The 19,597-nt window shown below is 44.7% G+C and overlaps 1 protein-coding gene across 1 annotated transcript in view; it reads right to left on the bottom strand.

Moving 5' to 3' along the window:
* The window catches only part of LOC140483711 (uncharacterized), a 144,143-nt gene that overhangs the window by 11,438 nt on the left and 113,108 nt on the right, over positions 1-19,597 (bottom strand). Inside the window, exon 10 of the mRNA XM_072582159.1 lies at positions 11,159-11,359. Within this exon, the coding sequence (XP_072438260.1) occupies positions 11,159-11,359 (201 nt within the window). The remainder of the gene's footprint in view (positions 1-11,158; positions 11,360-19,597) is intronic.

Genomic DNA, 19,597 nt, shown 5'->3' with positions numbered 1-19,597 from the left:
TTGGACCAAAAAGTCTGTTTCCCTGCTGTACCTCTCTATGACTAAGACAGAAACAGAAGAAAGGACTGCAGGTGCTGGAGATCTGAAACAAAAACAGAAATCGAAGGCAAAATTCTGCAGGTCTGGCAGCATCTGATGAAGAGTCACCAGACTAAAACTGTTAACTCTGCTTTCTTCCTACAGCTGTTAACAGGCCTGCTGAGTTTCACGAGCAATTTCTATTTCTGGAATAGATGAGAGTTGTGATAAGGAGGACATGTTCAGATGGCAACCTGAACCTGGTGGTGTGCCAGTGTTGGGACGACAATTATTTACAATATATAATCGTGATGTGTATGAGGGAGGCAAATGTACTATTTCCAAGTTTGCATACACAAAACTAAGATGGGAAGGCAAGTGGTAAAGAAGACACAGATAGTCCGCATGCGGATCTAGACAGGTTAAGTGAGAGCTGAAAAATGCGTTGCTGGAAAAGCGCAGCAGGTCAGGCAGCATCCAAGGAGCAGGAAAATCGACGTTTCGGGCATAAGCCCTTCTTCAGGAATGAGGAGGGTGTGCCAAGCAGGCTAAGATAAAAGGTAGGGAGGAGGGACTTGGGGGAGGGGTGTTGGGAATGCGATAGGTGGAAGGAGGTTAAGGTGAGGGTGATAGGCCGGAAAGGGGGTGGGGGGCGGAGAGGTCGGGAAGAAGATTGCAGGTCAAGAGAGTGGTGCTGAGTCTGAGGGTTGGGACTGAGAAAAGGTGGGGGGAGGGGAAATGAGGAAGCTGGAGGAATCTGCATTCATCCTTGTGGTTGGAGGGTTCCTAGGCGGAAGATGAGGCCCTCTTCCTCCAGGCATCGTGTTGCCATGGTCTGGCGATGGAGGTGGCCAAGGACCTGCATGTCCTTGGTGGAGTGGGTGGGGGAGTTAAAGTGTTCAGTCACAGGGCGGTTGGTGCGGGTGTCCCAGAGGTGTTCTCTGAAACATTCCACAAGTAGGCGGCCTGTCTCCCCAATGTAGAGGAGGCTACATCGGGTGCAGCGGACGCAGTAAATGATATGTGTGGAGGTGCAGGTGAATTTGTGATGGATATGGAAGGATCCCTTGGGGCCTTGGAGGGAAGTGAGAGGGGAGGTATGGGCGCAAGTTTTGCATTTCTTGCGGTTGCAGGGGAAGGTGCTGGGAGTGGAGGTTTGGTTGGTGGGGGGTGTGGACCTGACGAGGGAGTCGCAGAGGGAGTGGTCTTTCCGGAACACTGATAGGGGAGGGGAGGGAAATATATCCTTGGTGGTGGGGTCTGTTTGGAGGTGGTGGAAATGACGAAGGATGATACGATGTATCTGGAGGTTGGTGGGGTGGTAGGTGAGGATCAGTGGGGTTCCATCCTGGTGGTAATTGGAGGGGTGGGGTTCAAGGGCAGAGGAGCGGGAAGTGGAGGAGATGCAGTGGAGAGCATGGTCAACCACGTCTGAGGGGAAATTGCGGTCTTTGAAGGAGGCGGCCATCTGGGTTGTACGGTATTGGAATTGGTCCTCCTGGGAGCAGATGCGGCGGAGGCGAAGGAATTGGGAATATGGGATGGCGTTTTTACAGGGGGCAGGGTAGGAGGAAGTGTAATCTAGGTAGCTGTGGGAGTTGGTCAGTTTATAGTAAATGTCAGTGTCGAGTCAGTTGCCCGAGATAGAAATGGAGAGGTCTAGAAAGGGGAGGGAGGAGTCTGAGACAGTGCAGGTAAATTTGAGGTCAGGGTGGAAGGTGTTAGTAAAGTGAATGAACTGTTCAACCTCCTCGTGGGAGCACGAGGTAGCACCGATACAGTCATCGATGCAGCAGAGGAAAAGGTGGGGGGTGGTGCCAGTGTAGCTGTGGAAGATGGACTGTTCCACATGTCCGACAAAGAACGAACGATCAGTCCTCAGCAAAGGACTCACCTTCATCCCCCTCTGTCCATGCATCAATGAATTTAATACACGCCGTGACATCAAACAATTCTTCCGTCGCCTCCGCCTCAGAGCTTATTTTCACAATCAGAGGACCCCTTCGCCCACCTCCAACACACTGCATCCGCCTGGACACCCCGCGCTGGCCTATTACCTGCCCTCGACCTCTTCATTAGTGGGTGGCACAGTGGTGGCACAGTGGTTAGCACTGCTGCCTCACAGCGCCAGAGCCCCGGGTTCAGTTCCCGCCTTGGGCAACTGTCTGTGTGGAGTTTGCACGTTCTCCCCGTGTCTGCGTGGGTTTCCTCCGGGTGCTCCGGTTACCTCCCACAGTCCAAAGATGTGCAGGTCAGGTGAATTGGCCACGCTAAACTGCCCGTAGTGTTAGGTAAGGGGTAAATGTAGGGGTATGGGTGGGTTGCGCTTCGGCGGGTCGGTGTGGCCTTGTTGGGCCGAAGGGCCTGTTTCCACATTGTAAGTAATCTAATCTAAAAAAAATTTCCAACTGCCGCCGGGACATTAACCGCCTCAACCTGTCTACGTCCCTCCCTCACTCCAACCTCTCACCCTCACAACGCGCAGCCCTCCAATCCCTCTGCTCCAATCCCAACCTCACCATCAAGCCAGCGGATAAAGGAGGTGCAGTGGTCGTCTGGCGCACTGACCTCTACACCGCTGAAGCCAAACGTCAACTCGAGGACACCTCTTCCTACTGCCCCCTCGACCATGACCCCACCCCCATCACCAAACCCCCAGACCATACAGAACCTCATCACCTCAGGGGATCTCCCACCCACAGCTTCCAACCTCATAGTCCAGGAACCCCGCACTGCCCGGTTCTACCTCCTTCCCAAGATCCACAAGCCTGACCACCCTGGCCGACCCATTGTCTTAGCATGCTCCTGCCCCACTGAACTCGGGGAATTAAGGGCTACGGGGAGAATGCGGGTAAGTGGAGTTGAAGTGCCCAGCAGCCATGATCGAATGGCGGAGTGGACTCGATGGGCCGAATGGCCTTACTTCCACTCCTATGTCTTATGGTCTTATGGTCTTAACTCATCTCTACCTACCTCAACACTGTCCTATCCCCCCTAGTCCAGGAACTCCACATACGTTCGAGACACCACCCACGCCCTCCACCTCCTCCGAGACTTCCGTTTCCCCGGCCCCCAACATCTTATCTTCACCATGGATATCCAATCCCTCTATACCTCCATCCGCCATGACCAGGGCCTCCAAGCCCTCCGTTTTTTCCTCTCCAGACGTCCCCAACAGTACCCTTCAACCGACACTCTCATTCGTTTGGCCGAATTGGTCCTCACCCTTAACAATTTCTCCTTTGAATCCTCCCACTTCCTCCAGACCAAAGGGGTAGCCATGGGCACACATATGGGCCCCAGCTGTGCCTGTCTCTTTGTTGGCTACGTAGAGCAGTTGATCTTCCGTAATTACAACGGCACCACTCCCCACCTCTTCCTCCACTACATTGATGACTGCATTGGCGCCACCTCGTGCTCCCGCGATGAGATTGAGCAATTCATCAACTTCACCAATACATTCCACCCTGACCTTAAATTTATCTGGACTATCTCTGACACCTCCCTCCCCTTCCTGGACCTCTCCATCTCCATTAATGACGACCGACTTGACACTGACATTTTTTTTTACAAACCCACTGACTCCCACAGCCACCTGGATTACACCTCTTCCCACCCTACCTCTTGAAAAAATGCCATCCCGTATTCCCAATTCCTCCGCCTCCGCCGGATCTGCTCCCAGGAGGACCAGTTCCACCACAGAACACACCAGATGGCCTCCTTCTTTAGAGACCACAATTTCCCTTCCCACATGGTTAAAGATGCCCTCCAACGCATCTTGTCTCCATCCCGCACCTCCGCCCTCAGACCCCACCCCTCCAACCGTAACAAGGACAGAACATCCCTGGTGCTCACCTTCCACCCTACCAACCTTAGCATAAACCAAATCATCCGCTGACATTTCCGCCACCTCCAAACAGACCCCACCACCAGGGATATATTTCCCTCCCCACCCCTTTCCGCTTTCCGCCTTCCACAAAGACCGTCCCCTCCGTGACTACCTGGTCAGGTCCGCGCCACCCAACAACCCACCCTCCCATCCTGGCACTTGCGCCTGTCACCGCAGGAACTGTAAAACCTGCGCCCACACCTCCTCCCTCACCTCTACCCAAGGCCCTAAAGGAGCCTTCCACATCCAAAGTTTTACTTGCACATCCACTCAAATCATTTATTGTATCCGTTGTGGTCTCCTCTACATTGGGGAGACTGGGCGCCTCCGAGCACAGCGCTTTAGGGAACATCCACACCAATCAACCACACCGCCCTGTGGCCCAACATTTCAACTCCCCCTCCCACTCTGCCGAGGACATGGAGGTCCTGGGCCTCCTTCACCGCCGCTCCCTCACCACCAGACGCCTGGAGGAAGAACGCCTCATCTTCCGCCTCGGAACACTTCAACCCCAGGGCATCAATGTGGACTGCAACAGTTTCCTCATTTCCCCTTTTCCCCCACCTCACCCTAGTTCTAAACTTCCAGCTCAGCACTGTCCCCATGACTTGTCCGGACATGTCCTACCTGCCTATCTCCTTTTCCACCTATCCACTCCACCCTCTCCTCCCTGACCTATCACCTTCATCCCCTCCCCCACTCATCCATTGTAACTCTATGCTACTTTCTCCCCACCCTCCTCTAGCTTATCTCTCCACGCTTCAGGTTTACTGCCTTTATTCCTGATGAAGGGCTTTCGCCCGAAACGTCGATTTCGAAGCTCCTTGGATGCTACCTGAACTGCTGTGCTCTTCCAGCACCACTCTAATCCAGAATCTGGTTTCCAGCATCTGCAGTCATTGTTTTTACCCCATAGCTGGGGCTCACGCGGGTGCCCATGGCTACTCCTTTGGTTTGGAGGAAGTGGGAGGATTGGAAAGAGAAGTTGTTCAGAGTGAGGACCAGTCCAGTCAGTCGAAGGAGGGTGTCAGTGGAAAGGTACTGGTTGAGTCAGCGGGAAAGGAAGAAGCGGAGGGCTTTGTGGCCTTTGTGATGGGGTATGGAGGTGTATAGGGACTGTCCATGGTGAAGATAAGGTGTTGGAGGCCAGGGAAGCGAAAATCATGGGAGGTGGTGGAGGGCGTGGGTGGTGTCCCAAACATAGGTGGGGAGTTCTTGGACTAAGGGAGACAGAACAGTGATATGCAGAGATGAGTTCAGTGGGGCAGGAGCAGGCAGAGACAATGGGTCGGCCGGGGCAGTCAGGTTTGTGGATTTTGAGCAGGAGGTAGAAACGGGCGGTGCAGTGTTGTGTGACGATGAGGTTGGAGGCAGTAGATGGGAGATCCCCTGAGGTGATGAGGTTATGGATAGTCTGGGAGATGATGGTTTGGTGGTGGGAGGTGGGGTCGTGGTCAAGGGGGCAGTCGGAGGAGGTGTCCGCGAGCTGGCGTTTAGCCTCAGCAATGTAAAAATCGGTGCGCCAAACTATTACCGCGACTCCCTTGTCTGCTGGTTTGATAGTGAGGTTGGGGTTGGAGCGGAGGGAGTGGAGGGCTGTACGTTGCAAGGGTGAGAGGTTGGAGTGGGTAAGGGGTGGACAGGTTGAGGGGGTTAATGTCGCGGCGGCAGTTGGCTATGAAGAGATTGAGGGCGGGTAAGAGGCCAGCACGGGGTGTCCAGGTGGATGGGCTGTGTTGGAGGCGGGAGAAGGGGTCGTCAGAGGGTGGGCAAGAATCCTGGTTGAAGAAGTAGGCACAGAGGCAAATGCAGCGGAAGAATTGTTTGATGTCTCGCCGCGTGTTGAACTCGTTAATCCTGGAGCGTAGGGGGATGAAGGTGAGGCCTCTGCTGAGGACTGATCTTTCATCCTCAGAGAGGGAGGTCTGGGGGGATGGTGAAAATATGGCAGGGCTGGGAGATAGGACCTGGTGTGGGGCTGGAGCTGGGAGTGGGGGCGGGGTTAGGCGTGGGGGCGGAGACGCATGTGGCGTGGTCGTTGTGCAGGTAAGTGACGTCACTGGGGGCGGAAGTGCATGCGACGACGGTAGAAACGGTGTTGTTCCCGTGAATCTGTCGGCGATGGTCTTCCTGGCGATCGTGGAGGCGGTTGTCTGGGCGGCAATTGCGGAGGCTGCATGGTGGGGGTGGAAGGGACATCATAGTTCGCGGCAGTGGTTGCTGCAGCGGCCGCGTGGGTAATGGTGCCCGAGCGGTTCCGGAAGCCGATGGAAGGTTAAGTGAGATGGCAAAAACATGGCAGATGAAATATCATGTGAAAAAAAGTGAAAGTAAGCACTTTGGCAGGAATAATAGAGGAGGTGAAGATTAGTTAAATGGACAAAGCTGCAGAAAGCAGGCACTTGGGAGGTCCTCAGTTCATGAATCACAAATAGGTAACACCACGTTCAGCAGGTAATAAGGAAAGCAAATGGAATGTTGACTTCTATTTCAAAGGGAATGGAATATAAAAGTAGGTGGTTTCACAAAAGCTACACAAGGCTCTAATTAATGTATGGAATTCTTTGCTGAGAGAACTGTTATAACTGGGTTGTTAAGCATATTCAAGGCTGTCTCCAATTAAGGTCCTGTAAAACTCCTTGAAGAGCTTGTTAATGGACTGGGGAGATTAAGCAGGCAATTTTCAATTTGTAAATTGCCAAATGTGATCAACTAATTTAAAATACTTAGCTGAACTGGTAATGTCACATCTCCATCCAGAAGACCATCAGCTGTCATTTCCACCCTTCGCCACCACCAGACATATCTTCCCTTCCCTCCCTTGTCCACCTTCTGCAGGGACTGTTCTCTTTGGGACACTCTCAACAATTCCCCACATCCCCACGGCACTTCCTCTGCAACCACCACGAGTGTAACACTTACCCATTTACCTCCTCTCTCCTCAATGTCCAAGGGCCCAAACATATGTTCCAAGTTGAAGCAACACTTCTCACAATATAGTCTATTGCATTTACTGCTCACAGTATTATCTCTTTTACATTGAGAAAATGGTGGCTAGTGGTTAGCATTGCTGCCTTACAGAACCATGGACCCAGATTCAATTCCAGCCTCGAGTGACTGTGTGGAGTTTGCATATTCTCCCAGTGTCTGCATGCGTTTCCTCCTGGTGCTCTGGTTTCCTCCGTCAATCTAAAGATGTGCAGGTCAGGTAAACTGGTCATGCTAAATTACCCAGAGTGTTCAGGGATGTGGTGAGGTGCATTAGGTAGGGGTAAATGTAGGGTAATAGGATAGGGGAATGGGTTTGGGTGGATTACTCTTCGGAGGATCAGTGTGAACTTGTTGGGCCAAAGGGCCTGTTTCCATACTGTAGGGATCTTATGATTCTTTGAAGTGAAGCATAGACTGGGTGACCGTTTTGCAGAATATGCTCTGCCTGCAATAAAGGTCCTGAGCTTCCAGTTGCCTGCCACTTTAACACACTACACTGTTCCCTTACTTCAGTGCTCCAGTGAAGCTGACAGGACAATACCTCACTTTGCAATGGTGGTCCCTGCAGCCCTTCGGATTCAATATCCAGTTCAATCATTTTAAACCTTGTTATTACACAGTCTGTCACTACACACTATCTACCCACTAACAGTGTTCACTAATAGCTATTCACCCTCCCAGCCAGGTCGTTATTGACTCCTTTGTCTGTCCAACTGTTCTTTTCTCTCTTTGGTCTACATCCCTACCTGTCACTTACCCCTTACCCCTTCCCCGACCCTGTCTTCTGCATATAAAATGCCATTTTCCTAGCTACCATCAGTTCTGAGGAAGGGTCACCAGACCAGAAACGCTAACTTTGATTTCTCTTCACATGCTGCCAGACCTGTTGAGCTTTTCCAGCAACTTCTATTTCAGACCCCTATTGCTTTCTGCATGGCAACATCTCAGCCAATTAGAGCCAATTTGTCATCCACTCAGCATCCTTTCCTCCCACCGTATAAATTGTCCTAGTTGGTTGAAATTCAGCGTTCTTGCACGTTTTGCTGCTAAGAGCAAGACAAGGGCTTCTTCAACATGTCTTTCTTTGTTCTACTAAGCCAACATTTAAGTTAACACTACTCCTCCTTACCCCATTCAGTCTTTTCCACCTTCTGGTTATCAGTCGAAGTATACAATGGATTTTCCCTTCTCAAGTCTGTCCGAGAAGCCCTGGCAAAAAATGGTCTTTTCTTCCAGGTTTTAACTAGTACTGGTCAGAAGACCAACTCTCAATTCCAAGAGTTTCATGAGAAATCCAGGAGGGCTGAAAATCCAAGGGGAGGGAAAAACCCATTTGATGCTGGTGCACAGGATAGTTCCCTTGGTGTAACCCAATTCTGAAGAGTGTATGCATATGTGTATTAATTTAAAATTCTGTTCTCATTAAGCTAGTTAATATTATTACTTGCATTAAAGTGATACAACAATTGCATCCTGAACTGAAGAGTAGCTGGTGCACTGCAATCCATAAACAATATAAGTGATCAATTAAATCAAATAAGTGATCTGACACTGCCTAAGTGTTCTGAGTAATCAGAAAAGGATAGTAAGCTTGCCTGAGAATTTATTGGAACCGCCACTAATTTTATAAACCTGGTTAAAAGCATTGCATGTGAAATATGGTCCGTTAAAGAAAAATAAACCATAGGATCAATTAATTGGAAAGCTCATAAAACTACGAAATGAAAAGTCAACCTTATTTTTTGACACTGAAAAGGATTTGGAGAATTGACTGACAAAAATAACTTAATCTTGCTAGGCTATAACACAGGAACTGCTCACAAGTTTCAAATTTAATTCTCTATGGGTGAGGTCTGCTCACAGGGTAATGTATTGATGAGTGTAACTTAGCATGCAATGGATTTCTATGTGTCAATGCTCTAAAGCTTATTCAAAAACATTATTGAACACATTCCTCAAAAAGAGATTTGTTCGCCCAAATCAAACGTGGTAATTTAAATCAGCACTAGTGAGCTATTAATTTGCATCAATAATTCTGTAAAAAGGGGGTATTGTTTGGTTTTCTATTTAGTTTTAGCTTATTTCTGCACACTTGCTTCAAGCGCACTGGCTTGGTTATCATTATGCAAATACATCTGCTGCTAAAATCAACGAAATCATGTTTCAGTGCATGACATTACACTTGCGTTATATTGGAAAATGCTAAACTGATTTCATTATCAAATTGAAAACTAATGTACACTGAAGGCAAAAAATATGAATCATTGTGGAAGGCTAATTCATCTATTCCTAACCAAAGTCAAACTGTTGTCTGGATCAAGGAGCACGACTTTTGTACTAACTTTTGCAGTTCCAGATACAGTACATAACAAAATAAAAAAAACAAAGCTGAATTGTACAGGTTTTTAGGTATTCAATTGGATTGCTTGGAATCTCCCCCAACTAATCCATTTAATTTCCTGAGGAAAGCTTCTGCAATGTTTTACAGTATCTGTAGGTAGTTTTCACTTGTGGGTGAACAGATATCTATATTACATGTGGCATTGAGTAGCTAAGGAAGAGCTGGTGATTAATGGCAAACTAAGATCCAGCACAACCAAATATCAATTTAGAAAATGATCTGGTAATGAAAGACCTGGATTTATGTGGGAAGCAACAATATTGAAGCAACTAGGATGAAAACTGCTAATAAAAGAACTTTGTATGGCAGATTGTCCTTGGGTTAAAAAACCCAAATCTATATGATACTAAGCAGTATATATAAAGAATAAGCCCAGTTAAACATTGGTATGATCTAAATCATTTCAGCAGGCACCTTGTATCCTTAATCCTGATTCCATTTCTTTACCCGAGCGCGCTAATGCAAAATAAAGCTATTCATAAACAACCTGTCCCAATTAATTGAGCTGGATTTCAAATCATACATGAGATCTTTTACAAAGTTCACTTGATCACATTGCTTGAATGGCTCTTTAGTTGCTTTAGGTAGCTCTATTCCCAAAAATAGCCCCAGTCTAAATCTTTACCTCGGTGCCACACCAGATAAGATCTCATTTTTCTTGAGATTTGTTTGTTTCTTTTGTTGAGGCTTTGTGACCTGCAGGCTGCAGTTTTCCAATGTCATCTTGATCAGCTTCCCAAATTTGACTGCAAAAGTTCCATCTGATTCAGACCAGTGGAACCCACCATCCCCCACACCACCCAATCTCATTCTAAGTTTGATTTCCAAAGCACGTCAGTCCGCAAATATCTCCATTACTCTAAAGGACACTTGGTTCTTTTTATCACTTATCTCTACCTCTGTAATTTCCTCCAGCAGGTGTATCAGAATTCACCCTCTTCTGCATCAAAGTTGGTTATATCACTCCTCCATTGTATTAAAACAGAGGAATTTTAATTGATTATCTGAACATCGGATTATCTGGCAAGATCGCAAGGTCCTGATGCTTGGCTAAACTATATTTGATTATCTGGAATTCAATTAACCAACCGAAATACTCCCCGCCTATGTCCTTTGAATAATCAAGGCTCATCCGTAATACACCATTAACCCTGGAATGATTCTTAAGTCTTAACTCTGGAATTCTCTTCCTATATTGTTCTGCCTTGTTTCATGATCAGCACTTTCAGAAAGCCTTCTCAAAGTGAACCTTTGCCATTAAGTGTTTGGGTACTTCCCTTATTCTGTTTGGTGCCTGTTACTTACACATTTTCAAAACAACTTGGGATATTTAATTGTGTTGGAAACACAATAAATTAGTACATTGCTGTTGTTATAGATGGGAATCATTGCTAAATATTTTAAAACTAAAGCTGTTTGCTACAATGCATATTGTTATAATTTAAACATTTACAGTACTTACTCCTCCTGTAAACTACAAATACAATACTGTGGCACTACAATTAAAGAGGTGCTAATACTGGATATCTCAGGTCTTAGACTTGCTTGCTTTGATGACTGTTTTTTCAATGATCTATCAATTCCATCTTAATTTCGTAAATCTGTTTAAGAATTATGCATGAGTAGTTCTTGTGAATTGGCATAAATTCTATATCTTTAACACAGAAGATTTTCTGGGATACGAGCCCAAATGCACAGGATCATCTGGATACAGTGAACATTTGGAGGGTTGAAATGTACAGACTTACACACACAGGAACCTGCATACACACACAGGAACACTGCTTCAACTTGATCCAGATGGGAAATATTTCTCAATATTTCATTTGTGAGAAAGTGCTGCTGCTGATGTTACTTACCTGAGTGAGAACATCCAGCTGTCCTACAATGTGCTCCAGAGTACTTGCAAGAGCTGAAGGGATACCATTCCCTTCTTGCTGATGAAACTGGCTTAAGTGAGGAATGGGTTTTTCATCTGATGCCAAAATGTTGTTTGAATCGTTCTTTTGTTGATTTAGGTTAGTTGACCCAGTGTCTAAAACATTTGTCTCCAAAACAGTCTAAAACACAAACAGAAGATAGTTTAAAACTAGCATGTCAGTCAAGGGTAACTTTTGTCATAATGATTTTTTGCAGAATAGTCCAATGTCATTAATAGTGACATATTGAGTTCCTACAATATTTCAATTTCTTTAGTAAGTTGTATGTTCACATAAGCGAGCAGCTGTATAATAAACTCTGTAGTTTATGATTAATGCTCTGTTTGTTCCATACAAATATTAAATTAAAACTTCTCCATTTCAGAGATTATTACATATGTCTCCCACTAACAGTGTTTTCCTTTCTTGTACTGTTGCATGGAGATCTAAAAGGCTGGTTTTTACATGGAATAATTCTCAAAATATGAAATACTTATTTTATTGGGCTAAGCAAGACTTCAGATAGGCCACACTGTTCAGTTCTAGTTTTGCAAGACACACTCTCAAACCAATACTTCAAAAATTTCCTTCATACATTTCATCTGACATAGACTTGGATATTCTACTATACAGGGGTTGCGCTGAGGGGCCAATTTATTAATATGGCAATAAATAAAGACTTAATTATTTAAAGTGGGAATGCTAGTTGGAAATTTTAATTGTTAAAACTCAATACATATTACTCATATTATAGTCCTGTGTGTGCTGTCTATCTTGTACTCAAACCGATTAGCATTAACATAAAACATACAAAGTAGTGTCCTGTATATCTGTATAATAAACTTCGCCATTTGGAATTTCTAGCCTTTTATTGTTACATTATATATTGGGCATTAATAATTTTTCATTTCGTTCCTTCCAGTGTCTAATTATCCCAAACATTTCATTCAAAACTGTTAGAATTTATTTTAATTGATACATTTGTGTCAACTGATTTTTAAAATCAACCACGAAATTTGTTGCTCAATTTTCTTTCCTGAATGAATAATTCTTGGTGAAGAACGGAGCTATTTTCAAGGTTTTGCCTAAAAATGAAAAGTGTGGCTCTTTTTCAGTGTCTGAACATACCCTTATAAACTCTTGGTGATGGTAAGTCATACACTATGTGACACAAGGTGGGTAGTTTACATATTTTAAGATAATTTATTTCAGAGTTTGGATTTTAAACTACTGGCATATGAGTTTTGATTTGTGTGAATGGGGTGGGACGGAGAAGTTTAATGATTATTGTGTCAGTATTTGCGGAGCCACAATTTAAAAAAAACTACTATAATAAGACTTCATGAGGTTGAAGTTAGGAATTTGTTTGCATTGGGAGAGTTTAAGAGCAGTAAGAGTAAATATCGAGGAGCTTTGCGTTTAGAAATAGCCAGAATTGTTCTTTTCATTTGGAGAAAATTCTGTAACTTGGGAAAAATTTTGGGTTCAGTTTACAAAGATTTTGCTGGAAGTTAAATGTGCGAAACAGTTCCTCCTGAAGGAAGGAGATAGTTTAGAACTGTTAGGGAATCAACTATCTCAGTGAAATGATTTCAGTTTAAAAAGTTCCAGATCAAAAATGCTTGGTTAGAAATCTGAGGGTCATTCAAAGTTTAGAAAATCTAAGTTCAGTTGTGTAGCAAATCAAGGAAGCAGCTATCAAACTCTCAAGACCAGGAACTGAAAGAAACAGTTAACTCGATAGATATGATAGAAAAGCAAACTCTCTCTGGTGTTCAAGTCCTATAAACTGATGATGTTTGGATAGATGATCTTCCATTTTTACTGTGTGTATTGCAATCTTGCAAATTTTACAATAACATAAATAGCTTGGTAAAATATATTTTATTTCCTCTTCTTTTGCGTAATAAGCTTTCATTGATAATATCTGCAGCATTGTGTACTTGTTTCTGTGAAAGACAACCTTGTTAAATTAAAAAAAAATGTCTCAATCTGGATTTCAGTTTGGGATCTGACTTGTTTAGAATAATATCAATTCGGATCATAACTTTGAAAAAACAGAAGAAAAGCCCAGATTTCTACTATCAGAGAAAGCCCAGAAGACTTTTCAGTTTAGCAATTAAAAGTTAAATGTGGAAACGTGATAACTTTTCAAAAATCAAGAAATGTTGCTGATAATTACTACTAATAATTTCCTACTGCTATAAGACAGATTACAACAGTGTGCCAGAAATTTCTGGAACTATTGATCATATTTCTGATTCTTACTCAAATAGGCATAACCATGTACAATTCCCAGTGCAGCACAGACACGTGGAACATACAAACATAGAAAATAAGAACAGAAGGCCATTCAGCGTTTGAGCTTGCTTTGCCGTTCAATATGATCACGGTTGTTCAATCAACTCATTATTCTTACCTGCTTGCTCCCATACGCTTTGAGCACTTTAGCCTTAAGAATGACATCTAACTCCTTTGTGGAAAACATTAAATGTTCGGGCCTCAAGCGCTTTCTGTGGCAAATAATTTCACAGGCTCACCACTCTTCAGGGTGAAGAAATTTCACATCTCAGTCCTAAGTGGCCTTCCCCACTTGTGTCTTAAAAATGTTCAATGACTCTGCTTCCACTACCCACTGAGGTAGAGTTCCAAACAGAAAATTCTTTGCATCTCTGCCCTGAAAGGGCAACTCTGATTTTAAAACAGTGCCCCTTTTTAACCCATAGGAGGAAACATCCTGTTCACGTCCACCTTGAACATTCAGAATCATATATTTTTCAACTGTGTCACTCATCACATTCTTCTGAACTCTAGTGGAAACAAACTGAGTCTCTCCAACTTATCCTCATGAGACAACTTATTCATTCCCAGTGTCAATTTAGTAAACCTTCTCTGAACGGCCTCCTATGCATTTACATCCTTCTTAAAATAAGGAGTCCCACAATTGCACACAATATTTGAGATGTCATCTCACCAATGTCTTGTATAACTTAAGCATAGCTCTTATTTTATGTTTAGTTCCTCTCGTTATGAAGGATCAAATCCTGTTAGCCTCTTGATTACATACTGTGCCTGTATGCTTGCGTTTTGAGACTTATGGACAAGAATACCTTAATCCGTCCACATCTTGTGATTCTGCAGTCATTCTCTGCTTAAATAATACACTGTGTTTTAATTCTTCTTTTCCAAAATGAACAACTTCACATTTTCCCATGTTATACTTCATCTGTTAGATAATTTTCTCAACCTATTCGTATCTGTCTGCAATTTCCTTCTATGTTCTTAATACTTTCCTACCTATCTTCAGATTATCTGCAAATTTAACTGTCATTCCTTCATCCCCCACATTTATATCTCTGATAGAAATTCTAAATATTTGAGCTCATATCCCTGCAAGACTTCATTCATCACATTCTATTAAATTAGGCAGATAATTTAACACACAGTTTTCTGCCAGCCAGCCAATATCCATGTCAAAATGTTAGCCATTACACCATGAGCTTTCAATATTCATAATTACCTTTTCAATTACCAAAATTCTCCCTCTTTAGAAATCCAAATATAGTATGTCTACAGGCTCTCTTTTATCCATAGTGTGAGCTACTTGTTCAACCTTCTCAAATGAATTGTTGAAATGTAATTTTCCTCTGTTAAAACCATCACAATTCTTCCTTGAAACCTTGAGATTGTCTAACTAAGTTGCTTTAATCTCTTCTAAATTAAATGATTCAAGTGTAGAAGATCTTATGGATTGATTAAAACTCTGAAATTTAGCAACTTGCCCCAACTAATGATTTTTTTTTCAATACCCTGCCAATTCACTTCTGTCTTTGGAAACAGACATTGAAACTGTCAACTTATATTCTCAACAAATGACTGTCAAACCAGTGTACTGTTTTGTCTAGATATTATTAAAATTGAATTTTATTTCCCTTCACAAAAAGTGAAATGCTGAACCTGAGTCCTAAGTATTGCTAATGATAAGGGATATCTGAGATATCGATTTTGAAGTCCACCTTTGAAGCCTGTAAAAATCATTCCAAAAATGGGCATCGACGTATAAAATGTGAATCATCTATACGAAATGTGGTTGGCTGCCATTTTGATATAACAAATAAAGCATAACACAGATAACTCTCTGGGCGGAGGAGGTAACGGCTGTCTGATGGTGTTTTTTTTAAGTCGCGGTATAGTCCAGTTATTGTTTTTTTAACGGCTAAAATTTAAAGTTTTTTTTAAGCGCCTAGCGGACCTGGAAGCTGGTGTCGCACTAGCTAACCTGGGAAGGTTTTTTTTCTTATAAAAGCGCGCAGGCGAGGAACCCGAGGCACTACAGGGGTAGAGCCTCCCACCCACCCTCCTCCTCTAACCTAATAATACGACCCATTGTGATAAGCAGGTAAGTGCTGCATTTTGCTTGTTTGTTTCTTTAGATCTATTTTTTAAAGTTTACCTTTTAGAGGGATGGCAGCAAAGGCAGTGCAATGTTCCTCTTGCAACATGAATGAGGTGAGAGAAGCCATTAGCGTCCCTCCTGATTACACTTGCAAGAAGTGCACCCATCTCCAGCTCCTCCAAGACCGTGTTAGGGAACTGGAGCTGGAGTTGGATGAACTGCGGATTATTCGGGAGGCAGAGGTGGTCATAGATCAGAGCTTTAGGGAAGTAGTTACTCCGAACGTTATAGAGAGATGGGTGACAGTGAGGGGGAGTGGGAGGAAGCAGCCAGTGCAGGGACCCCCTGTGGTCATTCCCCTCAAGAACAAGTATACCGTTTTGGATACTTGTGGGGGGGATGACTTACCAGGGGTAAGCAACGAGGTTCAGGCCTCTGGCACGGAGCCTGTCCCCGTTGCTCAGAAGGGAAGGGTGGTGAAAGGAAGAGCGATAGTTATTGGGGACTCAATAGTGAGGGGCACAGATAGGCGGTTTTGCGAGGGCGACAGAGACTCACGATTGGTATGTTGCCTCCCAGGTGCAAGGGTACGTGATGTCTCTGATCGTGTTTTCTGGGTCCTTAAGGGGGAGGGGGAGCAGCCCCAGATCGTGGTCCACGTTGGCACCAACGACATAGGTAGGAAGAGGGGTGAGGATGTTAGACAGGCTTTCAGGGAGCTAGGTTGGAAGCTCAGAGCTGGAACGAACAGAGTTGTTGTCTCTGGTTTGTTACCCATGCCACATGATAGAGAGTCGAGGAATAGGGAGAGAGAAGAGTTAAATGGGTGGCTACAGGGGTGGTGCAGGAGGGAGGGATTCCGGTATTTGGATAACTGGGGTTCTTTCTGGGGAAGGTGGGACCTCTATAAACAGGATGGTCTACACCTGAACCTGAGGGGCACCAGTATCCTTGGGGGGAGGTTTGCTAGTGCTCTTTGGGAGGGTTTAAACTAACTCTGCAGGGGCATGGGAACCTGGAGTGTAGCTTTAGGGTACAGGACCTTGAGTGTAGGGAGGTTGGGAACAAGGCATCGATCTCGAAGGAGGGTGCCTGTAAACAGGAAGATGGCTTGAAGTGTGTATACTTCAATGCCAGAAGTATAAGAAATAAGGTAGGTGAGCTTGCAGCATGGGTTGGTACCTGGGACTTCGATGTTGTGGCCATTACAGAGACGTGGGTAGAACAGGGACAGGAATGGCTGTTGCAGGTTCCAGGGTTTAAATGTTTTAGTAGGGTCAGAGATGGGGGTAAAAGAGAGGGAGGTGTGGCATTGCTTGTCAAGGATAGTATTACAGCAGTAGAAAGGGTGATGGAGGAAGACTTGTCATCTGAGGTAGTTTGGGCGGAGGTTAGAAATAGGAAAGGTGAGGTCACCCTGTTAGGAGTTTTCTACAGGCCTCCTAATAGTCCGAGAGAAGTAGAGGAAAGTATTGTGAGGATGATTCAGGAGAAGAGTGAAAGTAGCAGGGTGGTTGTTATGGGGGACTTTAACTTCCCAGATATTGACTGGGAAAGCCAAAGCTCGAGTTCGTTAGATGGGTCGGTGTTTGTCCAATGTGCAGGAGGGTTTCCTGACACAATATGTAGACAGGCCAACAAGAGGTGAAGCTGTACTGGATTTGGTTCTCGGTAATGAACCAGGCCAGGTGTTAGACTTGGAGGTAGGTGAGCACTTCGGGGGCAGTGACCACAACTCGGTGACTTTTACTCTAGTGATGGAGAGGGATAAGTGTGCACTGCAGGGCAACAGTTATAGCTGGGGGCAGGGAAATTATTATGCGGCGAGGCATGACTTAGGATGCGTGGATTGGAAAAATAGGCTTCAAGGGAAGAACACAAATGATATGTGGAGATTGTTCAAGGAACAGCTAATGGGTGTCCTTGCTAAGTATGTACCAGTCAGGCAGGGAGTAAAGGGTCTTGTGAGGGAGCCGTGGTTTAACAAGGAATTGGAATCCCTTGTGAAAGGGAAGAGGGCGGCCTATGTAAAGATGAGGCGTGAAGGTTCAGTTGGGGCGATTGAGAGTTATAAGGTAGCCAGGAAAGATCTAAAGAGAGAGCTAATAGCAGCGAGAAGGGGACATGAAAAGTCCTTAGTTGGTAGGATTAGGGAAAGGTATGTCAGGAAGAAAAGGATGACTAGGGTAGGTATCGGTCCAGTCAAGGATAGTAGTGGGAAGTTGTGTGTGGAGGCAGAGGAGATTGGTGAGACACTAAATCAATACTTTTTGTCAGTATTCACTCAGGAACAGGATATTGTTGCCGATGTGAATACTGAGTCACATTTAATTAGAATGGACGGCTTTGAGGTATGTAGGGAAGAGGTGTTGGAAATTCTGGAAAGGATGAAAATAGATAGGTTCCCTGGGCCTGATGGCATTTATCCTAGGATTCTCTGAGAAGCTAAAGAGGAGAGAGCGGAGCCATTGGCCTTGATTTTTATGTCGTCGTTGTCTACGGGAATAGTGCCAGAAGACTGGAGGATAGCGAATGTGGTCCCCCTTGTTCAAGGAGGGGAGTAGGGATAACCCTAGTAACTATAGGCCGGTGAGCCTCACTTCTGTTGTGGGCAAAGTCTTAGAGAGAATTGTAAGGGATAGGATTTATGAACATCTGGAAAGGAATAATGTGATCAAGGATAGTCAGCATGGTTTTGTGAAGGGCAGGTCGTGCCTCACAAACCTTATTGAATTCTTTGAGAAGGTGACCAAGGAAGTGGACGAGGGTAAAGCAGTAGATGTGGTGTATATGGATTTCAGCAAGGCGTTCGATAAGGTACCCCATGGCAGGCTAATGCAAAAACTACAGAGGTATGGCATTGAGGGTGCATTAGAGGTTTGGATTAGGAATTGGCTGGCTGGAAGGAGACAGAGGGTAGTAGTTGATGGTATAGGTTCATCTTGGAGTGCAGTTACTAGCGGTGTTCCACAAGGATCTGTTTTGGGACCATTGCTGTTTGTCATTTTTATAAATGACCTGGAGGAGGGGCTTGAAGGCTGGGTGAGCAAGTTTGCGGATGACACGGAAGTCGGTGGAGTTGTGGACAGCGAAGAAGGATGTGGCAGGTTACAGCGGGATATAGATAAGTTGCAGAGCTGGGCAGTAAGGTGGCAAATGGAATTCAATGTAGCTAAGTGTGAAGTCATTCACTTTGGTAGGAGTAACAAGAAGATGGATTACTGGGCTAATGGTAGACTACTTGGTAGTGTGGATGAGCAGAGGGATCTTGATGTCCATGTACACAGATCTTTGAAAGTTGCCACCCAGGTAAATAGTGCTGTGAAGAAGGCATATGGTGTACTGGGCTTTATTGGTAGAGGAATTGAGTTCCGGAGTTCTGAGGTCATGTTGCAGTTGTATAAGACTCTGGTGCGGCCTCATCTGGAGTATTGTGTGCAGTTTTGGTCGCCATATTATAGGAAGGATGTGGAGGCATTGGAACGAGTGCAGAGGAGGTTTACCAGGATGTTGCCTGGCATAGTAGGAAGATCGTATGAGGAAAGGCTGAGGCACTTGGGGCTGTTCTCATTGGAGAAAAGAAGGTTTAGGGGAGATTTGATAGAGGTGTACAAGATGATTAGGGGTTTAGATAGGGTTGACAGTGAGAACCTTTTTCCACTAATGAAGTCAGCTGTTACTAGGGGACACAGCTTTAAATTAAGGGGTGGTAGGTATTTTTTTTATTTCAAAAATATACTTTATTCATAAATGATTTGATGGTCTGTACATTGGATCATGCCATACATATGTCCATATTTACAAACACAGATTCGACTTTATTCTTGTCCTTTACAATCCTGTGCATTTTTTCAATCTTGTATATATACATATATTTGGCTGAGGCATCAGCAGAGCCCAAAAAAACGTCTGTATGGGCCCCCTGTTCTTCTTTCGGCAGGCCGATCTTACACGGTGGTCTTTCCCCACCGCGCCTTGGCGGC

This window comes from Chiloscyllium punctatum, chromosome 12 (genome assembly GCF_047496795.1).
Source record: "Chiloscyllium punctatum isolate Juve2018m chromosome 12, sChiPun1.3, whole genome shotgun sequence".
Lineage (NCBI taxonomy): Eukaryota > Metazoa > Chordata > Chondrichthyes > Orectolobiformes > Hemiscylliidae > Chiloscyllium > Chiloscyllium punctatum.
The sequence above is the reverse complement of the archived record's forward strand: the minus strand, read 5'-3'. Positions and strand labels throughout refer to the sequence as shown.